The 23,726-nt window shown below is 51.2% G+C and overlaps 7 protein-coding genes across 7 annotated transcripts; 3 read left to right on the forward strand and 4 right to left on the reverse strand.

The window, feature by feature from the left end:
• Positions 1–966: 966 nt before the first annotated feature.
• On the reverse strand, positions 967–2,951 carry SCP_0202000 (Aspyridones efflux protein; the record flags this gene model as incomplete). Its single annotated transcript, XM_027754115.1, has 13 exons — positions 967–1,097; positions 1,168–1,214; positions 1,267–1,351; positions 1,405–1,421; positions 1,488–1,597; positions 1,649–1,788; positions 1,847–2,093; positions 2,148–2,201; positions 2,253–2,265; positions 2,321–2,442; positions 2,492–2,652; positions 2,704–2,788; positions 2,847–2,951. The coding sequence occupies 13 exons, from the start codon at positions 2,949–2,951 to the stop codon at positions 967–969; spliced, it is 1,317 nt and encodes a 438-aa protein (XP_027609916.1).
• A 1,723-nt stretch (positions 2,952–4,674) lies between these two features.
• SCP_0202010 (hypothetical protein) lies at positions 4,675–7,434 on the forward strand (the record flags this gene model as incomplete). Its single annotated transcript, XM_027754116.1, has 19 exons — positions 4,675–4,745; positions 4,803–4,881; positions 4,942–4,955; positions 5,010–5,108; positions 5,156–5,165; positions 5,220–5,237; positions 5,291–5,488; positions 5,551–5,575; positions 5,636–5,647; positions 5,700–5,764; positions 5,820–5,923; positions 5,985–6,044; positions 6,101–6,128; positions 6,194–6,251; positions 6,314–6,338; positions 6,389–6,531; positions 7,001–7,062; positions 7,119–7,307; positions 7,420–7,434. 19 exons carry the CDS (start codon positions 4,675–4,677, stop codon positions 7,432–7,434), a joined length of 1,275 nt encoding a protein of 424 aa, XP_027609917.1.
• A 1,032-nt stretch (positions 7,435–8,466) lies between these two features.
• Positions 8,467–9,235, reverse strand: SCP_0202020 (EKC/KEOPS complex subunit CGI121; the record flags this gene model as incomplete). Its single annotated transcript, XM_027754117.1, has 4 exons — positions 8,467–8,589; positions 8,645–8,821; positions 8,879–9,001; positions 9,053–9,235. The coding sequence occupies 4 exons, from the start codon at positions 9,233–9,235 to the stop codon at positions 8,467–8,469; spliced, it is 606 nt and encodes a 201-aa protein (XP_027609918.1).
• Positions 9,236–9,360: 125 nt separating this feature from the next.
• SCP_0202030 (hypothetical protein) lies at positions 9,361–11,580 on the forward strand (the record flags this gene model as incomplete). The annotated part of the gene is made up of 9 exons (XM_027754118.1): positions 9,361–9,509; positions 9,560–9,696; positions 9,746–10,100; positions 10,156–10,392; positions 10,447–10,546; positions 10,596–10,805; positions 10,853–11,143; positions 11,213–11,353; positions 11,407–11,580. 9 exons carry the CDS (start codon positions 9,361–9,363, stop codon positions 11,578–11,580), a joined length of 1,794 nt encoding a protein of 597 aa, XP_027609919.1.
• A 206-nt stretch (positions 11,581–11,786) lies between these two features.
• On the reverse strand, positions 11,787–15,976 carry SCP_0202040 (hypothetical protein; the record flags this gene model as incomplete). The annotated part of the gene is made up of 5 exons (XM_027754119.1): positions 11,787–11,931; positions 11,987–12,075; positions 12,130–12,648; positions 12,700–15,657; positions 15,752–15,976. The coding sequence occupies 5 exons, from the start codon at positions 15,974–15,976 to the stop codon at positions 11,787–11,789; spliced, it is 3,936 nt and encodes a 1,311-aa protein (XP_027609920.1).
• Positions 15,977–20,552: 4,576 nt separating this feature from the next.
• Positions 20,553–21,630, reverse strand: SCP_0202050 (hypothetical protein; the record flags this gene model as incomplete). The annotated part of the gene is made up of 5 exons (XM_027754120.1): positions 20,553–20,587; positions 20,647–20,740; positions 20,791–20,814; positions 20,866–21,317; positions 21,390–21,630. The coding sequence occupies 5 exons, from the start codon at positions 21,628–21,630 to the stop codon at positions 20,553–20,555; spliced, it is 846 nt and encodes a 281-aa protein (XP_027609921.1).
• Positions 21,631–21,975: 345 nt separating this feature from the next.
• Positions 21,976–23,616, forward strand: SCP_0202060 (hypothetical protein; the record flags this gene model as incomplete). Its single annotated transcript, XM_027754121.1, has 4 exons — positions 21,976–22,470; positions 22,532–22,972; positions 23,026–23,226; positions 23,284–23,616. The coding sequence occupies 4 exons, from the start codon at positions 21,976–21,978 to the stop codon at positions 23,614–23,616; spliced, it is 1,470 nt and encodes a 489-aa protein (XP_027609922.1).
• Positions 23,617–23,726: the final 110 nt, after the last annotated feature.

Consider the following 23,726-nt stretch of genomic DNA (forward strand, 5'->3'; position numbering starts at 1 on the left):
CCCTCAGATCCGAATGCGCTGTCGCCTCCGGGGAACTCTTGGAAAATGGAGAGTATAAAATCGCCCTTCCCATACGTTGTCCCTTCATCTATGAGACCGTAAATTATATACGCCAGGAGTATGATTGTGGTACAAGTAACTCACTTTTTCTCATGTGCTCAAGCCATTCAGGACGGTTAATGACAATGATTCTTCCGTAGCCAGGCATATTGAAAGAGAAAAGAGGACCATATCGTTCCTCGAGAGTAGACAGATATAACAGCATGTGCTTGCGATGGGGAAAGAACTGTAGAAGATTTCCCAGAAGCGGTACTCCAAAGGGACCAGGAAGACTTCGCTTCTGCAGCCGGATAACGCAGAGACTGTAAACATGAGCGGCAGAAATAAGAGCAAGGAGTGTGCCAACGGCACCCCACGGAGAAACCAAGTTGAGTAGCATTTCATATCCTCCAACAGATGGAATACATCAACTTATTGTTAGGAATCCCACCATTAGCGCGCAGTGGCCGCCCTCGGATGGGTCCATTTATTGTAATAATTAATAAGGGCCCATGTACAGGGGCGCAACGATCCTGTCCAAAGAATTCGAAGTGCAGAGTGGAATGATGTATCAGAATGGAACTGATGGAATTGCACCCTGTTCGGCTACCAGCTCGGGGTCCTCCCAATCGAATGCGAGGTTTAAGCAACGTTTAAGGGTGGCTTCTAAGGTGGGAAAATATTTTTCAAAGAATATGTCGTGATAATAACATTCCTGACGGGAACATACTTGGTCCTGAACTAGCTTTAGCGCCCGATTGCAAATACATCAATAGATATCTCAGCTACGAACTCAGAACCAGAGATATCTAACATATGGCCGGAAACACCTCGAGTCCATAGAGGTGCAATACGTACACAGTCTGGTGCATTACGCACCGTACACGTGTACTGAAAGTACCGCCACAGTGCGGCGAAGTGGACGCCCTAAAATACGGCCGCGAGCGAGCGAGCGCCATTCCATCGCGCGGCCAGTGCCAATGCCGCACCCGCCACAAGGAAGACACCAACAAATATCTGCAGGCCGAGATACCCGCCATTGCTCGAGTCCACGATGGCTGGAGATAGCGGAGGGATCAGAAAGGTGACAAAAGCTTAGCTTGCGAAACGCGTAAAAATATGGCTTACCACCAGCTATGGAGGGCCCCGTCAAAATACCTGGAGACATGGCCGTCCTGCATAGGTACTGCATCATTCACATGTCATGAATACAGAGTGCTGCCGTACATGAACATCCCGGTGCGAGCGCCGATGCGTGAGGGATCCGAAGTGACCTGCGCAGTTGCGGTAGAAGCCAACGATGAGTATGACGCTATGCCAGTTCTCATCAGCACAGAAATAATTCATGGATAGATGTATGCTTGCCTGACGTAAACCCGAATCTATGACATGAGAGTAACAGACCATCAGTACATGGCGATGAGGTGATCACGAGGAGCGACGCTTACATGACCGCAAATACCACAATTTCTGCGGTATGCTGGGACGTAGACCAGATTGCTAACGCGGAGATGCCACATAGGAGTGTGACGGGCACAAGAGTGTTGAAGCGTCCGTACTGCAAAGTCGCCAATGATTATTTGCAAGCATGTGAGCGAAAACGGCATACCTTGTCTGCTACGTATCCGGTGACAACACGCCCAACGAGACCGGTCGCATTCATGATGGCAATCATGTAGAAGGACAAATTTGCGCCAACCCCTTTCTGCAGACTGAACAGCTCGATGTACCAGTATGGAGTGTATAAAGCTGCCAAGACGTGTGCATGACTGGAAAGGTCAGGCTTTTCAAATTAACGAGAACGCACCAAAGGCTACAAGGAAACCACCAAGTGCGTGAAGTAAGAACGTAGTCTCGCGGAAGGCAAGCCAATCGATCAGCGGAACTCCAAGACGGGGAGGGAGGCGCTCCTTAACGAGAGGTATGGCCAGTATTTGACAGCCAAAGTTCATGAATGCTAGGATACGGACTGCCCACGGAAAACCAACGGAGTCGAAGAGTCGCGATAGCATAATAGGGTAGATAATACCGCTCAGACTAGAGCCAGCAACCACCTGGCCGAGAATCATCAGTCAGTCTGACAGAAACTCCACAAGAGGAAAACATACTATCCCAATAGCTGCGGCACGATTGGCGCGGAACCAATGTGATGGCACAGCGAGCTACGGCTGGTATTAGAATGCAAAACAGAGTAGGCATAGGAGAAGCGTCACAATAGGATAGAACCTATTCAACTGTCAACCGGAAAATCGCACCAGTGAGCAACTCAATTAAATCTTACTGCACAGCGATTCCAATTCCCAAACCAATACCTTGCGCGAGCAATATTTGATAATACTTGGTTGCCAGCGACGTCATCATGAGACAAAACGTAGAAAGAAAACACCCTGATACGAGAAGAATCTACACAGAGAAAGTTAACAAGAAAACTGAACCGTAGCGCGAGACCTACTTTTGAGCCATAAATATCAAACATGCGGCCGAGAACGCTGCCAGCGATGTAGCTGATAGTTAGTTGAGTGCTGCCTATCCAGGCGATAGCGGAGACAGAATGTCCCCGCAGGAGAGTCTGGGAATAATAGGTCTGAAATACTCCGAAGGCATTAAGTTGGCCTACGAGGTAGGTGAGACATGACTATTGGCGTCAGGACGACATCGACTGACCGTAGGAGGTGAAGGCCAAGAGGAAGCAGCCTGCTATGTTGCTCCAAGCGCGAAGACCACCATCAGGAAAAGTGAGTGGCAGAGTCTATGTGTGAGAGGTGGAGCTAAGGGACAGAGGAATATTGATCGACGGCAGTACAGACCTTGACAGGTTCATCTTCAGCTTTGGTGGGCTCGATATTGGTAGCAGAGAGAGGCTTGTCCAGGGTGACTTGTTCGCTAGGAGAAGGACTTCGCGTAGGCTGCATGCTGGATTGAGGCACAGACTCAGAAATGGGTGGGGACGAATTCGAGGAGGGGGTGCGTTCGCGCGCTTTGGTCAAGTGACAAGTCGGGAAGGATGGGTGCCTGAGACGGATGTGCGGTGAGCCCGAGTTTTAACTTTGGAATGGATAGAAGATGCCGCATGTTTGGTGCGTGAGCCACCCTGGAAGCTGAGCGCTGAGCGCTGAGAAGCTCAAGCGCACCTGCGCCACGAAGGCGCGCGCCTGATAACACGATGCCATAATTCTCCCGCGAAGCGTGCTGGAGCAGCCGCCGATTGTAGAAATAGATGATTGTTGATTGGTAGGGGAGTAACCTTCCATGGAGACCTTCATTCCTGCCCAATGATCAGGTTTGATCCCAGCCGAGATGCGAAGATGAGGTCGTGTAGGTATACACTAGATCTCATTCCAGATTTGAAACTGAAGAAACTGAACCGTTGTTGTGGTGTTAGGCCAGAGATACATCCCGGGCGCCGCGCGTTCAACCGGTACAGTACTTAGTGTTGCCGCGAGCTATGTAACTTAGCCAAGCCTTCATGCCAGCGCAGTGGCCACATGACGATCGGACCGCTTGCCGAGCTTGCCGAGCTCAGCGGCAGCACTACTTGTGTCACACAGATGTCACGCTCCTCTTGTGACTCAAGCGGCAGCTTCGTCACACGTTTTGTCGGGAGTGCTTTACAAAATGCGGGTGTCCGAGTCTCCAAAACACTTGTCGGGACAGTGGACTACAGTGATGTAGAGTATATTGCTAGGGAAGAGGGACCTACGAATTCTCCTGGATCACACACGAGGCACAGATCTCCCAGGTTATTTACCAGCTCCCAGCTCTTTGCATACCGATGTCAACTGCTGTGGTGTAGGCGGGTTCCGGTTGTCGCTCAAATTGAACGATAGAGATTCGGCCTTCACAATTCTTACTTTTCAACATCTGCAAGTTGAAAGGAGTCTATATAGGACTATGTAGCTCAGCTGGGCACTACGAGCCAAGTCCCCGTACTGTAGCGAAACGACCTTAAGTTCAGTCACAGGTCACACCCCTTGTGAACTGAACTTATTTGGGCGCTTGTCATGGGTCACGAAGGTTTGTGAACTGCAACCAAAACGCAATTGTGATACACTTGTGATCATCTGGATACTGCAACAAGTCTACACGGGCTACATAGGATTATATAGTAGGGACTTGTCTAGCCGAGTGCTAGCCGAGCCTACATAGTCCTACATAGGCGGCTGTAGACCCCCGAGAAAAACACCAGATGATGGCAAGATCCAGGGATTCTACAGTTGCATGCACCGAATGTGAGAACAGCTATTTGATATCTGAGTGGTCTCGCATGCTACAGCTACGTCCACATCATCATGATCTTGATGTGCTGGCCTTGTGGGTGTTGCCCATACTCTGTTCTCATTGGAGCTCCGAATTAGTATACTGACAGCTGACCGAGCATCAAGGGATAGTTGTTCCCTTCAGAAAAGAAGCCTTCAGACTTCAGGGCATTTGACGCCTACCCATAGCAGCAGTACTCGGGCGCATCTCGTCGTATCGAAGATATCGAAATCCCGTAAGCTTGGGAGGCTGTACGCCATGCGACGAAGACACAAGAAGGTGATTGCAAGCAGTGGTCTATACGACGACCTACGTATAGATGCATATATAGCTCCCTATCTCCTGCGGTCCATCGCACAACAGGTCTTACATTTCGCTATGGCCTCTCCGGCAGCGTTAATCGAGTCCACGTTAGGATACCAATTCATCGGCTTCGCTATGGCCACGAGGTAGGCATGCAGCTTTCTCGCCTGAATCATTTCTCAGTAATTGCTCCTTACTGGCAGCTGCTATGGTATCACAATGATTCAAGGGTATATTTACTACTGCAATTATAAGGAAGATCGCCCTGGCTTGAAAGCCTTTGTGAGTCTTAGTTCAATGGAGGAGAACATGTCTCATATTGTTATTTCGATTATTTCCCAGGTATATTTCATCTGGTTAGTTAATATGCTTTTTGGTTGCAGTCGGTCGTATATTGATCATCTTTCTAGCGCTTTGGATACACTGTGCTCAGCCCTCGTGTCTCATGCTTTGTATGTGGTTTTGATCATGGATTGGGGCAATGTCATTGCCCTAGAGAGGTTTCCATGGTGCGACCTTCATTCTGTTGTCGTCCAGATGATTTACTTTCACGCAGGAGTTTTGCTGTAAGTACGATAATCTGGAGTCGCAGGCATAATACTGATGCTCAAGCCCTGTAGCTGGAGAATGGCGTTACAGTAATAATACTCCACTGTGTTCAGATGGAGTCATAGTGATGAAAAATTTGCAGGTTTTTATAACCTTCCTGGTGCAATGGTCAGTCTGGTCTTATGGTACCCTCGCCATGCAATCAACCTCTAGCCTTGTGCAGCTTCTTCGCTGTGAGATTACAGTTGTGTTCGTGTTTAATGTGCCCCGTGATGCCGCTCCTAACGAGACGCTTTCTTTCGCAGTGCGTAAGAAATTGGCGCTTGCATCTGCTGCTGTAGTGCGTGCATTTCCTACATATCTGTTGAAGACTCGTGTCCGCCTGACATAATTGACGTCAAGGCCTTCACTGGACTTGTGGCTTTTGGTCAGTCCATTACATCTGTACCATCCGCAGCTTCAATATTGAATTGATTGGATTGCGTAGGAGCCGGAATAGGTGAAGAACGTACTGCAAAATGGCCGTTATGGTACTGACTAGCACTGCTAAGCCCTGACCTGCCAACTGTTCATAACCAAGTTTTATGACAAGGCAGTGCAAGGCCGATTTTTCTTGGTGCGCTGACTTACCATACAGTGCTTAAAACCGGTATTCGATACTCGTGGAACAGATAGCATGTGGTTTGGATCAGGGAGCCGCAGCATTGTGTGACATCATCGTCACTGTGTCTTTTACTTGGGGCCTTCTCTCTGAACGAATGCACGGTGCGAAACAGTGCGTGTGTCTTCGCATCACCCTATAGCTTCATTGCCTGCTCATGAACGTCTGCGTGCAGGACACGCAGCGTTATTGAACGCCTGATTTCATATACGGTGACTCGTGGTATCTTGACTACGTGCGTGAAAGAGGTGAATTCATGGTCTGCAACTATTAACATAATGTATATCTTAGGATCATCCAGGTACTTATGGTGGTCGTAGTGCGTGTGCCTTCCTCCCATGGTTTCGATTTACAGCTTACATGCAACTCACGAATCTTGGGTAGTTCTGTTCCCTGCCGACGAAAGACGTGTGGATGCTCGCGCATCTGATCTTGAGCAAGGGTGTGTCTTGTGACCCTAACGTGCTACGAATTCACCCTGCTGATGTGATGCTAATATGGTAGTTTATATCAACACCATGCTTGCAATGTGAGCGATGGAATTTCTGGTTCATTTGAGGTACTCATCGTGAACGTCAGCTTAAATGGTCGTCGTGATTTGCGCGAAGTCATAGACAAGACAGTGGTGCTCAGGACCATCGACTTTCGCCACGGAAACACCAGCGTGAATACCTCTGCCGCCATAGATGAATCGTTCTCGAGAGCAGACTCGAACAATCTCCGTATGTCAGAGAACATGAAGGCGAGCGAACACTTTGTCTTTCTTTCATCTCTCTGATCACGAAAACACTCGGTGTTGTGCAGCACGATGTCGTCATTGACATTCATGAACCTATGTCACCGGATGAACATATGGATCCGAATCCAAAAGGTGATGATGTGGTTTGACTAGTCCACAACTTTGCGTAGGAAATATGGGCTTGCCTCGGGTACATTCTTGCGTACTACATCTGTTATGTGCTGTCTCTTATCCCGCTCTTGGTCTGATTCATTCAGTACTTCGCATGTGCTATCCTCAGGTGATACTATGTACCTTGCGTATAAGTTTGTCTATGCGGCTGGTCAGCAATACCAGACGGTCTTCCGCAGCACCTGTGCGGTGCAATCTTTAGTTGAACTGGTGAACCTTAAAGTGTAGATTTTTTGTATGCTTTGGGCTCGCCGTGCGCATGCGTGATTGTTACGTCTCAGCTGCCTCGCCAGAGTATGCGCGCTACGCATCGAAGTTTCCGTCTACATCAGCGCCTCTTGAGGTGAGATATGCCGCGCGGTCAGTGGAACAATAATGACGTTTGGTGGCGACTGCAAGTTTCTCCTCGCGCCGCCTGGTCCCAAAAGGACTGAAGTCCTTCTCATCAGTCCTCGTTCATCTTATATTCGTTCTTTGATTCTTGCCCAAGCAATGGAAGAACAGGCCGTCCGCATTACTGCTCTTTACTCTACCGTGCTGGAAGATCCAAGATCGCGAGGCCTCACAGAAGTCGTACTACACGCCCAGGTGCGCCTTTCCTAACAAAGTGCCTGGCATGGCCAATTGTGAAGGTGATCTCGAAGGCCAGCACTGTGCCAGGCGAGCGATGGGTATACCACAGGCTAACAGACTCCGCCAGAACTTCGGTGCTTGACATGCCGCCATTTGAAGTGGAATTCTTACACATGAACTCAACCTCTCTGAGCCACGTTTTCACTAGCCTCTCATTGTTTGCAGGTCGGAAGTCGCGTTCGACCGTTCGTATACGAGTGCAACCTGGATCATTTTGCTCTCCTGCGGATAGCTTCCTCGGGCTAGCTGGATGTCAGTTCAGCGAACCTTGACTATTTGTGCAGGCTTTGTTCCAGACACAAGGGATTTGAAGTCCGGGTGAGAGAGCTGAACGTGCGATACGTTGTAATCGTGCCCGCGAAGCATGTTCCTGTCATCAGGGCACCCGTCGAGGATGGCTGGTGTTCAGTCCTGCTGGACGTGTAGGTTCTGGAGGTTGCGCTGGCTGAATTGGGTATGGTGGTTGTGCAGGCCGGAGAGCGCGAACAGCTGCAAGTTGCGAAGCCTTCCTTCGCCGCGGGTTTGTGATCTTCGAGAACCGAAGAAGTTCTTCGGGTAAAGCATGTGTTGCTCGGCAGTGCGAGTGTAACATGCATTTTGTAATATCAGGTAAACACAGCAAGTTCGGTGAGATCACGAAGAGGACCAGACACATAAGTAGACCTGAAGAGGCGGACTTTCGCCAATCAATGCGAGAGCGCAGTAGCAATCCGTGATCAACTGAGAACCGTGGACATTGGAAAATGGCTAGTAGAGCTTAGTGAAGGTAAGTATGGAGTATCCTGCTCAGAATTCAGTGGTCAAATTCTGCTTCGTACTCGCGATGATGTGTGAGTCACACACACATCATAGCGGAATAAGGAGCATAATACGGCTGCGAGTTTCAATTTCCCCGTACGGTTGTCGTCTCGGACGCCAACGAGCTCAAGAAGGCTTGCTCTAAGGCCGCAGATGTTGCTAAGTTGTAGCTTAGCAGCTTCTTATAAGGAGTGTGATGAGTCGACATCGGGTAGGCTCCCACAGTTCCGGACTGCATCTCCTCCATTTCGTGATGCCGTCCAGCTCTACTCAAAGACTGCAGACTGTTTGAGTAGCCTAGAGAAGTTAGGGAAACCTACCCCATCACGCTCTTCATGGCGACCATACTTAAGACGATCTCGTCGATCACTCTGCGTTCCTGAACACCATCCTTGCCTGCTGCTATCTTGATCGCAGGATCGCTGTTCAGTTTGTTGTACTGGGTAGCAGATCGCGTGAAGAAAGACACACCCCGAGGCCGCAGTGATACACACCTTCTTGACACTAGTCCAATCTGTGATTCCGTCGAGCGCACTCAGTGGTGAAATATCTCCCGAGACGACGGCTTTCATGAGTTCATCGACATCGTGTAGCTCGGGGGACGCTATCCGCACGACGAAAATGGCGGTGGAGGAGTCGGACACGCCATATCGCCTTAAGGCTTCCGTGATCTACAACGCAACCCGACTTCAGTGATGCAGGCGTTCCCTGCATACGAGATGAGTTACATTGTTACTGGGGTTGAGAGCCCAGAGAATTTCCGAGTGCACGGTCTTGGTGCGCAGCGTGCCCTGCACCTGGGCGAGAATTGCTGCGACGACGGCAGTCTGCAGGTGCAATACGCTGCAGATCTTATGCGAAGGCGTCAGGCGAGGCAGAGAGGAAAGGTAGAACGGACTGACGAGGCTAGCGTCGATGAAGGCGAAGTTGACGGCGGCGCGCTGGGCGTCGGCGTCGGGGCCCTGCGCGAGGCTGGCCTCGACGATGCGGGCGCGGAGCTGGGCGGCGTTGGCGACGTTAGTGAAGAGGGCGATGTGGACATGCGAGAGCTCTGGCGGGAAGTGTGCGTAGTGGAAGGTCTCCATGGACGCAGAAACAGACAAGTACAGCCACCTCGCATCTTCCTTGCTCTCTACTATTTCCACGACTTTTCTTTATTTTTCCCCCGGTTCACTGGCTACCTGGCTGCACTATACTAACCTGGTCCACCATGAAACTCTCGGCTGCCTTGGCGCAACTGCCGTACTCGCTGCTCGTCGCGTCATTGACCCTCACCGCCATCGCAGCGCCAGTCGAATCCGTGGGGCTCGACGTTCTCGAGCCAGACAACTTCGAATCAACAATAGCACAGGGTGTATGGTGCGCGTGCTCGTCTACCCAGTCATGCTGCGAGACTTAGATTCGTGCAGGTTCATTGAACACTTCTCCCCATATTGCCCTCACTGCCGCGACTTCATGCCCACCTGGGAGCAGCTCGTCGCCGACACCCAGAAGAGCGCCGACCCAGGCATTCACCTTGCGCAAGTCAACTGCGCCATCAACGGTGGTGAGCTCCTTATTCTCCTCTTCATTCACCGTTTCAACGTGCTGTGCAGATCTCTGCACCAAGAACGGCGTCACGGGCTATCCCCAGATGAATCTTTACCGTAATGGCGTCTTCCAAGAGATGTTCAGCGGTGCACGAGACTACGACCGGCTCACTGCGTTCATCTCCACGCACGCCGAGCCGACGACTGTGGCCGAGCCAGAGCCAGAGCCAGAGCCAGAACCTACCTCCGCGCCCGCCGCGCTGGTCGTGGAGGACAGGTATATTGCAGAGCACAGAGAGTCATACCGCGCTGCCCCCGCACGGGACCTCAACCCGTCGGGTACGGTGCTGGAGCTGAATGAGAACACGTTCCGGGACGTGGTAGACGATGGAATGATTTTCGTCAAATTCTTCGCGCCGTGGTATGTTCTTCTGGAAGTTGAGTCGGCTTCTCTGAAACTGATTGTCCTGCGATAGGTGTGGTCACTGTAAAAAGCTCGCCCCCGTGTGGAGGGAGCTTGCAGTGGAGATGCAGCACAAGCTGGCGATTGCTGAGGTTAACTGCGATGACCATAACGCACTCTGCCACGCGGAGGGTGTCACCGGTTTTCCGATGCTTGTGTACTACGGAGGCAAAGACGGAGGCAAGACTGAATACACCAGCGGGCGCAAACTCGAACAGCTCAAGGCATTCGCGGAGAAGATCTCTGGGCCGTGCGTGATTGAACACTTAATGCTATGCGTGTATTGAGCGTACTTCGTCCACAGACCGATGCGCGAAATGAACTTTGAGGATCTGCACGCCCGCGTAGAGGAGCACCCCGTGCTCTACCTCCTTTTGCACCCTCCAACTTCTAACTGGCCGATCGTACGTCCCTCACATAGTTCATTCAACACACTCTGATCCTTTCATGCAGAACCACCTCCTTGACGCGTCACACATCCTGTTCGGTTCCCCTCCCATCTACACCTCTACCTCCAGTCGGCTGTACTCCCATTTCGGCATCACTCCCGATGCCTCGATCATCCTCGCCCTGAAAGATGGCGACGACGCCGCTCCCGCAGCCGTGTACCAGTTCACGACGCAGGCCAACGCAGACCACGAGAAAGAGTCACTCACATCCTGGGTAGCTCAGTCCTCTTCCGCTCCACGCAGACACTAACGCGTCCCCAGCTGCTACGCAACCGCCTCCCGCTGAGCCTCGCGCTCTCCTCGGACAACTTCCAGGACGTGATGAATGCGCCGCACAAGCCGCTCGTCGTGCTCGCCGCGGCGGCGCCGTCCGCGCTGCAGGCGGACATCGCGCCGGAGATGCGCGAGCTCGCGCGCCAGTGGCGGGACGCGCGCGGTAGCGCTGCGGTCGTGTTTGCGTGGATGGACGCGGAGCGCTGGGCGTCGTGGCTCAAGGGCATGTACGGCATCAAGCCCGACGCGCTGCCCCGCGTCGTCATCGCTGACCATTCGGTGCGTAACCTTTCTCCGTCGTTCACGTCTCGCCTCTGGATTTGTTGACTTATGCGCGGATCGTCGCAGGGTCTTGTTTACTGGGACACGGACCACTTCGGGGAGAAGATCCAGCTGTCGTCGTCGAGTCTCTTCTCTGCGATCAACGGCGCGCTCTCTAGGACGATTAAGCCTAAGCACTCCGAAAACTTTGTGGAACGCATGGCCCGCGTACGTGCATACTCTGTCTCCTTTTCCGTGTTTGCTCATCGGAGAGCATGCAGTACCTCAACGGCCGCCTCATGGCCACGGAGAAGTACGTGTCCGCGCACCCTTGGAGCACCGTCTGCTTCGTGCTGCTCTTCGTCGCCGTCTTCGCTTGGGCCCTGTTGCGCCTCTTTGCGGACAGCCCTGAGTTCCGCGAGGTCGCGCGGGGCAAGGGTGACAGGCTAGACTGACACCCTCTGTTCGTTTTCGACGCGACGCGTGCACCGCTATGCATTCATTAATTTTGTATGTACGTCGCGCTCGTACCTGCTACTCGGTAATATAACTTATAGCGTTAAAGTATGCACTGGGGTTTGCTGGTATGATACATCTACAACGTGTCCTATGATACAGCTCGTCAAGGAAAGCAGTTTGACTTGGTACGCATGCGGCATGATCAAGGGCTAGGGATGGAGGCGGAGGACGACTCAGTCATCGCCCATGTTGTCGGAGACGATACTGAATCAGAAGAGGGCCAGGGGGATACGGAGTCGTCGAGCATAATCCCGCTGATGCGGTTGTACACCGCAGGGGGGAATTTTCTAAGCGGGAGATAAACTTAGTGTCGAACAAGCTCAACGTACTAGGAGCACCTACCTAGCCTGCACACGGTTCAGCAGCGCCACAGCATTGTCGCGATTGCCGTTGCCGAGTTCCGCGCGCACCATAGCCTCCCAAGTAGATGGCTAAGCAGAAGCAGATGAGTTGTCGCACAGAATTCAAAGCATGGAGATGCTCACCTCGCGATATACCGGAGCGGTAACTGGGACTTGAATAGTATGAGCTGTTTCGTCATCATGTGGTGCATGATTGTGTGGCGCAGCGACACCCTCTGGAGGATCTGCGAGGCTCTCGAAAATTTCGCGCGCACGCTCGATGTCGCCAGTGGATGCGTATCCTTTGATAAGCAGGTTTGCAATATACGCTGTCATATGAACGCCGTACGATACGAGGCGCTCAGTGTAGACGGGAATGAGGTCCGGCCGGCGGAGGGTAACGAGAACATTGATGAGCGCCTCAAAGACGACCGCGTCAGGCAACGCCGCGCCCGAGTGTAGAGTCGACGGGTGTGTGGCAATGGAGTCGAAGATCGCAAGCGCCTTCTCGAGGTTTTTCTGCACACACCCGTAGGCATTGATCAGCGCTGCCCAGTGTGTACCCTGGACCATAGGGTGTTCTCCTTCCGTGAGGCTTTCGAAGTTGCTCTCCATCGCCTGAATATCTACGGGCTCAATGCAACCATAAGCATCTATGAGCAGCTGAGTGAGGAATTAGCACGTCGTTCCTCGAGTAAGACGGAGTGCACTAACCTTGTACGTGTGCGCCGTAGGTTTAACATTTGCCGCTTGGAGAGCGTTGAAGTAGTAAAGAACGCGCTCACGGTCAGGTTTCGTGTGAGTGTACAACTGCATCATGGTGTTGTAAGGGGGCACACGGGGCTTGAAGTTGCGCTGCGCCAACATCTCATCGAACAGAACCTCCGCAGAGACGACATCACCGACACGGCAGCACGCCGCAATGACAGCACCGTAGGTGACAGATGTCGGGAAGAGGTGACGTGTCTTCATCTGTTGAAACAGCTCCAGCGCGTGGTCGGCCTTGCGCGCCTTAGCCAGCTTAGAGATAATCGTGTTGTAGAGGTAGATATTCGGCACAACACCTCGAGCCTGAGATTCCTGCCAGAGCGCCATCGCGTTTGAGGTGTCATCCGTGGTGTCCTTCACGAGGTGGATAAGGGCTCCGTATGCATCGGCTGACGGAGTACCGCCCTGCTCCAAGATCCGCATGCGATGGACATGCGCGGCCTCAAGGTCGCCGGCGTGCGCGAGTCCAATGACCATGTAGTCCTCGACCTGGAACCAGCTCACCGACTGCCACTTCTTGTTTCCTTCCATGGAGGCCAATACGAGTTGCGCAGTCTGGTATAGCTCGTGCATCTTCTCCACCTCGCCCGATCGGCCCAAAGATCCAATGAGCTGCGCAATGACTTCCGGGCGAGGGTAATTGTTGTTGCGCAAGCCCGATTTGTAGCGATGATATGCCACCAGCGGAGACACCTTCGCCTTTGGGCCAATAAACTGATCCACATACTTGCTGTGCGTCATGTTGAAACGAACCGGGGTGATAGGCGGCTCGATCTCGAGTTTCAAATTTTCCGTAGATGCAGGCATTTGCATTTTCTGGTGTCTGAAGTCAGCCATGACTGCTGCCATCTTGTCGTACTTGGGTCCCAGAGATGTAAAGAAGGCCGATACCACTTCGAAGTCATATCGACTCAGTAACGTGTCGACTATGTGAGTCAACATGCCGATGCTGAAAGTAGTGAAGGGGTCAATATCGGTGAGAGCGACGTCACGGAGCAACTCCTCGAATTCAGATACAGCCTCATACGCAGAGGTCTGTCTCTTCAATCCTTGCAAGCCAGCATTAATAAGAGTTCCCCATTGCTTTGGCGACAGCTGAGGTATACCTCCCTGGGATTTGGCCGCTTTATATGCACTGAGCAGCTCTGGGGCATACACGGGAAGCAGCACGCCGATATCGTTATTAAGCGCTGCAAGTCGAAGCACCTGTTCCAGAGACAACTGCACACGCCCGTTGTCCAAGAAGAAGCCCGTGATATCTTCAATGAATGCGCGCAAGAAATCAACCCTGCGATTAAGATCGAGGCTGCCTTCCATGGCCTGCACGGCTTCAATTTCCCGGCTTTGTTCAGCGACGTATCTCTCTAGCAAGCCCAAGGCACATTCCGCGTGATTGTGCGCCAGGCAAAGTCTAGCCATGGATTGCAAGACCATTTCTGACTGGCTAAAGAATCGCACAAGCTCCATGTCACCAGGGAGGACAATGTTGGCCAAGAAATCCAGCGTCTCCACGGCAGCTGCATCCTCGATCTCGGGATGAACATCCAGGTAGTGCAAGTTCGCGCGCAAGACAGATACCCGATCATTCTCTCGGATATGCAGACCATCCTGTTCGGCAAGCTCCAACTGGCGCGCAAATAACCGGTTTAAATCCGCAACCATATCGTGGTCAGCGAGCACACCCAATATAATGTTCCACCCATCCTGAGGAGGCCTGGTAGGTATCTTCGAGGTCTCGAAGGGATGACCTGGGCTGGTATCCTGCTGCAGTAACCTCTCGAACCACGCGAGGGCATCGCGAACGTCTCCTATTACACAGAACGCGTGTATCATGCGCGCGTACGTCGCTGCGCAAGGATTTGGAATATCCTCGGGCGCGAACGCCGGACCGGCCTTGGAGTCGAGCATCTGCTCCAACAGCCCTATGCCGTTTGTCGACTGTCCGCAGCGAATATACGCCTCGATCATTGTGTTATAGACGATGAGATGCGCACAGCGACCAGCCGTGATGATAGCGCTGTCCGTAGTTTCTTCCTGTTTCCAGGAGATCCGATTCGAATGACAGGCGTCCTTGTACTCTTCGAAAACCTCCTTCGCCCCATTGATATCACCCGTTGCAGTGTAGACCTCAATCAGATACCGGAACGTGTCACAAGTTGGAGAAACGTCTTTGCGTTGCTCTAGATGTGCGAAGACGTAAATCGCCGCGTCCACATTTGAGTGGATCGCACACGATCGTAGCAGCCTGTTGTAAATATTCACCGTGGGCCTCGCCCTGGGGATCGCGCACACCGTCTGGAACAGCGTAAAGGCCGAGCCAAAATTATTCTCCGCCTGCAGCTTCTCAATTTCCTGCTGAGCCTGAGACGACGACATCTGTTCGTGCGATGCACGCCACTCCAACACCGGCAAGGCCTTCTGGATCTCGTGGTCCCTGTCCGTGAGAGCGTGTATCAGGATCGAGTATGTCTTCATGTTCGGCAGGATGGACCGCGACAGCATCTCGTTGTACGTCTCCAATATCGCCTGCAGCGATTCGCCGGGTTTCCGCACCTGGCTCAGTGCCACTAGCGCCGCATTGTACAACGCTGTGTTCGAGTACTTGTCGGCCTCCTCGGGCCGCTGTTGCCCCTCCACGCGCTGTGCGACCAGCGCTGGCGGGGGTGGCGCTGGGGGAGCCTCCGCGGCTGGTGCTTCCGCCACAGCATGGAAAGACCTGACGTGCGACTGCACGGTCTTCAGCACCCTAAGCTTTTCGCCAGGACGCTCCTGCGTGATGAACGAGAGACTCTTCCGCCTCGCGAGGGTACGGCCCCGGCGGCGTGAGAAAGGAACATCGTCGTCGTCGTCGTTCCTAGCATCATTTGAAACCGGCTCGGCCTGTGTGATAGCACGGCCTGGTCCCTATAGAAAGTAGTGTTAGTGACAAAGTCGCTAGAAGGAGGGAAGCGATGGTGCGTATCTGGAGAGCAAGAGAGAGACGAGCATCGATACTGACCGTGTATCCGCCCTGAAAGCGACTGCCGGCGTGGTACTTTGCGCCACCAGAGCCTGCGCCATAATTTCCCCAGCCGGAGCTCGAGGAGGTACCATTCCACGAGCCTATGTTTCCTGCAGGGCCAGAAGATGACTGGAGCTGGAGGGCATTGCGAACGGCGTGGGTAGTCTGGGAGTGGACCGCGGCTACGGCCCTGCCGATATGGCTCGCTACCTTGGGTAGCATGGCGCTACGAGGTCGTCAATGTTAAATGAATGATGTTGTAGGAGAGACGTCCAGCGATGCCCCCGGTGGTGTGAGGAGGACGAGGGGACGGGTGTGGGCGTCGTCACTGTGCGGCACGTCAAGAGTCGTCTCGGATCCTCCGACTCATTCCGTGCTCCCTGAAAAATACACGACGCGACTCGTATCGCACGTGATCATTCCTCGGGCGCTCGTCAACGTGAGTCTTCTGCTAATTTCCTACACAATCCATTTCTGTGGCAACCTACGTGTAGTGAGTGGTTCAGATGGCATTACGGAAGTGAGTGTAGACTCGATTGTTCGGATTCGATTGGCGCTCTGCGGGCGCTCATGTCACATCACCTCGGTTTTTAGTTGTACTCGTGCCGGAGTAGTCGGCCCCATTTGCAATAAGTCAATAAAGTCTTGTAAGTAGATTGTAATGTCTTGGGCTGTTGCCTGGGTGTTGGGGGTGTTCCGGTAGCCCCCATACTCCGATGACAATCTCAATGCAGACAGCGATGTCGTGCAGGCTGCAAGTACTAGTATGCACCACTAAGATGTTTGATGTGCTGAACATTCCGCACAATCGTCAGTGTCGAAAGAGGATGGCGCCACGGTGCACCAGTCGGATGTCGGGCGTCGGGCACTGGGCGCCAATTGTCTTATCCCACTGCCGAATTACGGGAGGGTTTCTAATGTCAACAAATGTCTCTAATGAAACCTAAGTATGTCTACTAATTCAAAGATCCGGAAGTTGCTGGACGTGACGTGACCAGGCGCCCGCTGGGCGCCAATCGAATCCGAACAATCGACCGCCCTCTCTTACGGAAGTGCCCTTCTTTCTCGTCAATGTTGTGCTTCCGATACTCTCTTAGTTGAAATGCACCGGCTGCAAACGGACGCGCATCCGGGAGTGGCGCGATACCTAGTATTAGGTCACTGACACATTGAGAGCACCAGACATGTATCTATGAATCTGGGAAGGCGAACATCTGGTAGAGACAGGATTTGCGAATGATAGGCCCAGAGTTATATGGTCCAGCACACTTGAAAACCCTTAGCATTTGAACTTTAGTCATCGAGAAAATCCAGTGAATCGGTTATGGTGTGCGTGTTCTTTCTCTTCTTCAAACAGTCACTTTGCTAATGAACAAAATCTACCTGCAGGGGTCCAACCGATACCCGTTTGTGTGTAACCATCAACAATGTTTCTGAAGGCACGGAGCATTGACGCAAATGTTTACAAGGCATGGCCAGATACCTTGTAAGCCGTGAAGATTCCGCTGTTTTTGGTAGGTCGGCAATCATGGCATATAATCACATTGACATGGCTCGTCTATGCTCAAACTGCCACTAAGGTGAACTTCTGAAAAATTGCGGTGTTCACGCGACTGGCCTTATAATGTTACCCCAAACCTTTCGGTGATCCTGAAATGCTCATGTATGTTCTCATTTTCTTTATTCTAGTACTGACAAGTCCGAGTCAGTCGGGAATGTTTTCGAGGTAATGAGATAATTTTTATCGTCTTCGGTACCTTTAGACATTGTAGAGAAAAGCAGCATGACCAAAGCATGCCGATATATCCTACAGAACCACGCTTATGCATGACATTGCCTGCTACTGCGTTGATTACGGAGTTCAAGCCATGATGTATGTTGCATTGATTCTCCACCAGATATTCTGATGTTCATGCTTGCATAGGTTTCAGCCCTCATCCGCTAAGCCTTCCGTCCAAGCCAGTGCAGTGTGCCTGTTGAACCTATGCTTTTCACAATTACCTTGCAACTTCTGCATCCTATGGCTGTCACCAACAGAATGGCCCACACGAATCATTCAATCACCTGAATGCATCTAAACCCTTCTCTGTGACTGTTTGGACCAATGAGTGTTCATGTCTTACTGCCAGCAATGACAGACACGTCTGTGTATGACCCTAGCAAAACCTCATCAGCAAAACTCCATTTGACCTCATTACATGTCTTACTTGCCTTTTTTGGGCCTTTTTTGTCTTACTTGTCTTGAATTAAGAGGTGGACCTCATTATTTTAAGACTGGCCTGTCTTGCACTTTTTCAAAACAAGACATGATAAAAATCTATGTAGTGTATGTTTTAGAATACCTTTGCTTATGTATATTCCAGACCTAACACCTCCAGAATTCCAGAAAATATGTCCTTCAGAAATGTAAGAAAAGTTGCAAAAAAGGCAATTAAGACCGTAAGACAAAAAGTAGAGGGGAGTTTTGCTGATGGCCTCATCTGCACTTAGGGTGATGCTTGATGGCTCGGCTTGTGTCTCCAAGACAAATTTAGGTCCAGATGATGTAGGACTGCTCTCTGGAGTATTCATCTGGATACTACATACTTTGGAAGTATTACTCCCTCATCTGCATCACAGATCTCACTCATGACCAGATATGCGCACATCGCAGGATATCATTGACCATCAGATCAAGCTTAAAAGGCGGTGGGCACTAAGCTTGTGCCAAGTGTGGTGACGCTCAGAACCGGATATGCACCTGCCATCACAGGTACGATGTTCGTGATGCGGTCAAAGGTGTACTGAAGTGCATTCGGTGCTGAAGCCAGTGTAGGGATTCAACAATGAAGATGAGCCATGGTCTGGCACACCTCCGACGTGTGGTTTACGTGCCATATGTTTGTACATACTTTACACTGATCGAATTATAACTGTATCTTTTGCAGGAAACATGTGTCTCTCTCAATAGTATGGCAAATTTCTTATGCGGTGTAGCTCATCTATAACTTTGAAGACTGCATAGTTCTCGCGATTATGGAACGGTCCGTATCTGCAGAGGAATAAGTTAACATTGAATACATATAATTTCACCACGACGCCGAGAGGAGGATGAGAGGTGTCAATTGAAACCTAAAGCATTAGAAAGAAAACTCATAGTGGCACATCGAGCAACTCCATGAATCGTTCATATGTGATCAGCCAATTTCGCTTAATCACAAGCTTCAGAATCTCGTCTTCAGCCTCCTGGATGTGAGTGGGCCAGTTCTTCCTCCGCGCGTACTCTAGCTCTACAAACATGTCTTGAAAAAGTTCCCAAATTGACATGGCGAAACATGTCGCGAAGCCTGTAAACCCATCTGTTTGCCAGTGCAAGATATTCAGGGTGCGCCTTGGCAAAGACATTGTTGTACACCTGCGTCTGGTAGAGAAAATGATATTTTGCATCACCGACAAGTATGAGATTTGTGTCGTCCCAAAGGCCGTTGTATCGATTCTTGTGCAATTCGGGATCGAAGGTGGCACAGAACCACGTTAATAACCAGAAAAAAGACTCAAGATCATGGCAGTAGTGATGATAAGGGGTATTACTGTAGGACAAAAGATCGAGGGCCATAAATGGGCCAGTGCCGGTGCAATTCTGAGACTGGGTATCGTCGTCAATTTCCTGCTCGTCTTCTTTGGGTACATCCTCCACATGCATGTCTGTTTTAGCAGTGGAACGAGCTTTCTCTTGTAGGCAACTTTACTATAATCTTGTGTTTGGCCAGGTCGCTGTCGCCGTCCGATTTGCATAGTGCAAGATCCCAATCACATAGCATGCCACAGACGGCACCATTCTGCCGATGTAGCATGACGTTACCAATGCTGACATCTCGGTGAAGAATGTTGGATGACACCCATACATCATGGTGTGCTATAGCAATCGAAGTCAGTACTTCGCAGTAATTATGTTGGCAACTAACGCACCTCAAACAACATCAGTGAATAACTTCTCAAACTCCCTCACGCTATTCACAGATTCCAATGGATCGTACCGCGTCAACACCAGCATCCTGAATTCTCGAGCTTCCTCACAACCAATATCCGTGTCCCCATGAACGCCCTCAGTAAATCCATGGCCTCCATAGAGCGAGTGACCGAACACTTGAGGTCAACGATGTGCCTGAGGACATCCATCTTGCCTGTCCTCTCGAGTGCTGTCCAAACGATCATGATGAAGTGGGGTTCTGATGCGCGGTCTTTAGGCTGCCAAGACATCTTAGCCACCAGAGGCTCACGACCAAATCTCGCGGAGCTGGGCACTGTCTTGATGGGCACAATCATCGTTCCTCGACCAACAATCCCACTATCCGTCAAGACAGACTGCTCAGAGTCGATCTCAAATCTAACTTCTGGTAATGCTTCGCCCTTTTTGTCAAGCGCAACCTTGGCGGGAATCTCTAGATGAGCTCCTTTGTAGGTGTTGTAATCTAACGGGAATGTCATGAACGGGCAAATACCCATTGTCTTCAAATCCGCTGATGCCATTGCAGCAACCACGAGGAGTAGTAGATGGGGTTCCTCCTGGATGTTAAATGGTGCCGATTTGATGAGGCTCATGTGGCCCACGTACCATAGGTGCATAGTCATGTGGTCAATGGTGATGCTAGAGGAGAATGAGCGCACACCATGCAACAGCATCTGCGACTCGTAATGCACGGCCTCGAATTCTGTGGTGGCAAGTCTCTGACAGTCTCTCTGGTCCGTGCATGACCTTTTCTCTTCTAGAGTGCACCTCCAGTTGCACCGCAAGCGCCTCGCTTGTGGCTGTAGATCATCAGACTCGGAGGAAGGCTCTTTCTGCTTGAGGCTCTGTGAGCGTGAAGGCGTAGAAGGTGTGGTGCTATGAGTCAATGGCCGTGAGCACTTACGTATCGGTCTCGATGATGGAGAACAGCTGTCTTCTTGCGGTACAGCTTTCCACTTGTTGGTGGACAGTTTATGGTAAGAATGTTTGGATATGAACTGAATGGGAGACATTAGCAGTATGCTTTTCATAGAACAAGGGAACTTACCTGGCGAAATGTGCTCAGGTCGACCTCAACATCTTTCAGATCCATGGCGCAGAAGTTCTTCTGATGCTCCCTTACCTCTACACAGGAGATAGTCCATGTCCACCTTTGCTCCCGAACGTCATCAACTGTAGTCCACGAAATGTCTGGCGGTGAGCCGCCGTAGCCACTGGCCGACTGCTTGTGGTGAAATTCTGCGGGTATAACGCATGCACCCGTGCCAGAGATTTGATACAGGATGTCGGTGAGTAAGGTTGTAAAGACTTTCATCGCGGATGATTGGTGTTGACGCAGTTTGGTCCAGTAGTCGACATAGGATCTGATGGGAATCCTAATCTTGCGTCCATGGAGGATGTCTGCTAGCTTTTCGGGAGAATATTTCCAGACCTTCTCGATGAATTCGAGAACTGGAAAGTGACGCTGAATGGGAGAGGCCATATCTGCTCCCAGAATTTCAGCAGTAACGTCATCCGGAGTTGCACCTTGCACGGTGAAAGAGGTCTTGCAGTGGCCTTCCGGGAGATTTGGCGCTGCGCCGAGAAATGATATATGATATATCTCGTTAAAATCCACGGGAACGACGGCGAGTATAGGTTACTCACCCACAACCGTGTAAGCCTTCCGTCTAATAGTCGGCACGGGTTGAGTGTGGTTGAATGCTTGTAGAGAATATAGTGCATGCGCTGCGTAGCGCTCTTCGGGGGTGTTGTTCATCGTAGAGTGCGCAGGCTCGACGTCGTGAGTGATATCGACAATGTTGCTGAGGGGAGAGTGAGCGATGTTACGCCAACAATGATGGTAGATGTGAGAAGAGGGAATCACATCTTCAAAAGGACGGCCCATGTTTAGACTCCTGTGTAGACGTGGCCTATAGAGGCTAAGTCAAACATTAATGGACAGTGGGAACCGAGTGCCACAACGCGGTCACGTGGAAGGCGTGGTGGTCCCGAAATGGCAGCTAAGTAGGAACAACACGATCCGATTGGACGGAAACAATTGCCGATAGACCTCTCAGCTGTGAGTACGTATCCTCATGCTGACCGCCTACACCCCACGACGTTCGGAGATTTTGTCTCTTAGAAACCAGCAAAGTCAGATTGAGGTCCGTATTTCTGCCTCGGAAGTGATCTACGATGTGACCATCAGCGTGTTAAAACTTTTGCGCCAGTGCTTGCGGTCCGACCTCTCATGCAGGATCCTCACGATATTGACGAGAAGTTCAAGGTGCATGACTCCATATTCCTGGATGCTTCTTTCCCCTCAACAGCTAAGGCGTTGGAGGACGAGAAGACTGAGATCAAGGATTCCAAGCTACAGATCGGAGCTGGTGTGTTAAAGCCGGAGGAACGCACGTCGTCGCTCCTCGATAGAACCCGGCCGACTGCCTACGACGCCCTCAAGGAGGAAGAGAGGGAGATAAAGGAACCACTCAAAAAGAATCGGAGACTTGTAGCGGAGGTTCTCTTGACTCCGTGGAGAGACATAAAGCGTATTCTGAAGGAGCGTCGTGGTACAGCGTTAGCTGAGCAAAACCAAGCGGCGAGTGCATCGCAAGATGAAACTAATGCGTCGCCACCGATTGCGGTCAAGGACGAACCTGTCGAGGTGGGAGCATCTTCCATGGTCAAAAAAGAAGAGATGACGGTAGAAGAGATAGACGAGGCATTCAGAATGATGGTGGATGTGAGTGCACCGGCCTGATTTGTCCATGTCTTGTCCCTCATACAAGAGAGACATCATCCAGCCAGATGTCAAGATCAAAAAGGATTCCAAGTTCAGTTACGAATTCGTTAGAGACCGCTTGAAGGCGGTTGGCTTTGATATCTATCCTATTCCCCTGGATCTAGAGTCTACCAAGCTCATGTTTCCGCGGTTGTATATCTCCCAGCTGTACGGTGGGAGCTTCGTCAACACTTTCCCCAAGATTTCCGAGGAGAGGCTAGCCCTCCATGGGATCGACGATTTCATGTGCTTACATACTGACTACAATCCTCACGCACCTACGACGGCGGGAAGTAACGGACTATTTTTCACTCGACAGCGAGCGGAAGGAGCATGGTACCGGCCCCATCCCATGCGAGTCCTTGTTCTCTGCGCAGAAGGTCGATGGCGCTATGTTGGACAATACGCGCTGTTTCCTTCAGAATCACTGACCACAGACGAGTTTAGCACCCAGACTGACAAAGTGAGCACTTCCAATGCTCATTTCATCGGCCGATATTCAATCTCGCCACACAGGTCAAGAAGAGGTGGTCAGAAGAGATGCTCAAGAAGGGCTGGGGGGAGCAAGTTCGCATGCGTGTATATCTCCGTCGGATCCAAGTTGAATTTTCCGACGCCGAGGTGATGGAGCTATGCAAGGACAAGCCGTTCCTCAGGAAGATCACGGCGAAGTTGACCTGGCAGGACATCATGCGCGCCTATGAAGTTGGAGAAGAGGTGAGCGTCTTATCGAAAATTTTATTGGATGTCACAGTTTCTGACAGTGCGTCTCAGGAAATCGGAGTATGGGTGATGAAATGTGTGGGTTATGACGTGAAATTCCAGAAATTTCTCATCAACAACTTCGACATGTTTGTCTCCTCCATGGAGAAAGCGAAGAGGGGTGGCCGGAAACCGAAAACCTCTGGCAGAACACAACGAGGCAAGAAGAAATCGTCGGATCAAACAGCTCCCAAGACAGGCTCGAAGCGTAAGCGAGTTGTAGACTCCGAATCATCTGACAAATCGGACGAAGATGTGGACGAGGAAGGAGAGGAAGAGGACGAAGTGTCCGCGTCGAGAAACCCATCTACTATCCCCGAAGCACGAGATCGCGACCTATCATGATAGCTTGAGATCACCATGCAAATTATACCACTATCTCGCGCTGGACGTTGAATGCAAGTAGTGGATTATGCGAGATCCCGACAAAACATATGCCACCAATAGATACACAT

Source organism: Sparassis crispa (genome assembly GCF_003851025.1).
Source record: "Sparassis crispa DNA, contig_000001F, whole genome shotgun sequence".
Classification (NCBI taxonomy): domain Eukaryota; kingdom Fungi; phylum Basidiomycota; class Agaricomycetes; order Polyporales; family Sparassidaceae; genus Sparassis; species Sparassis crispa.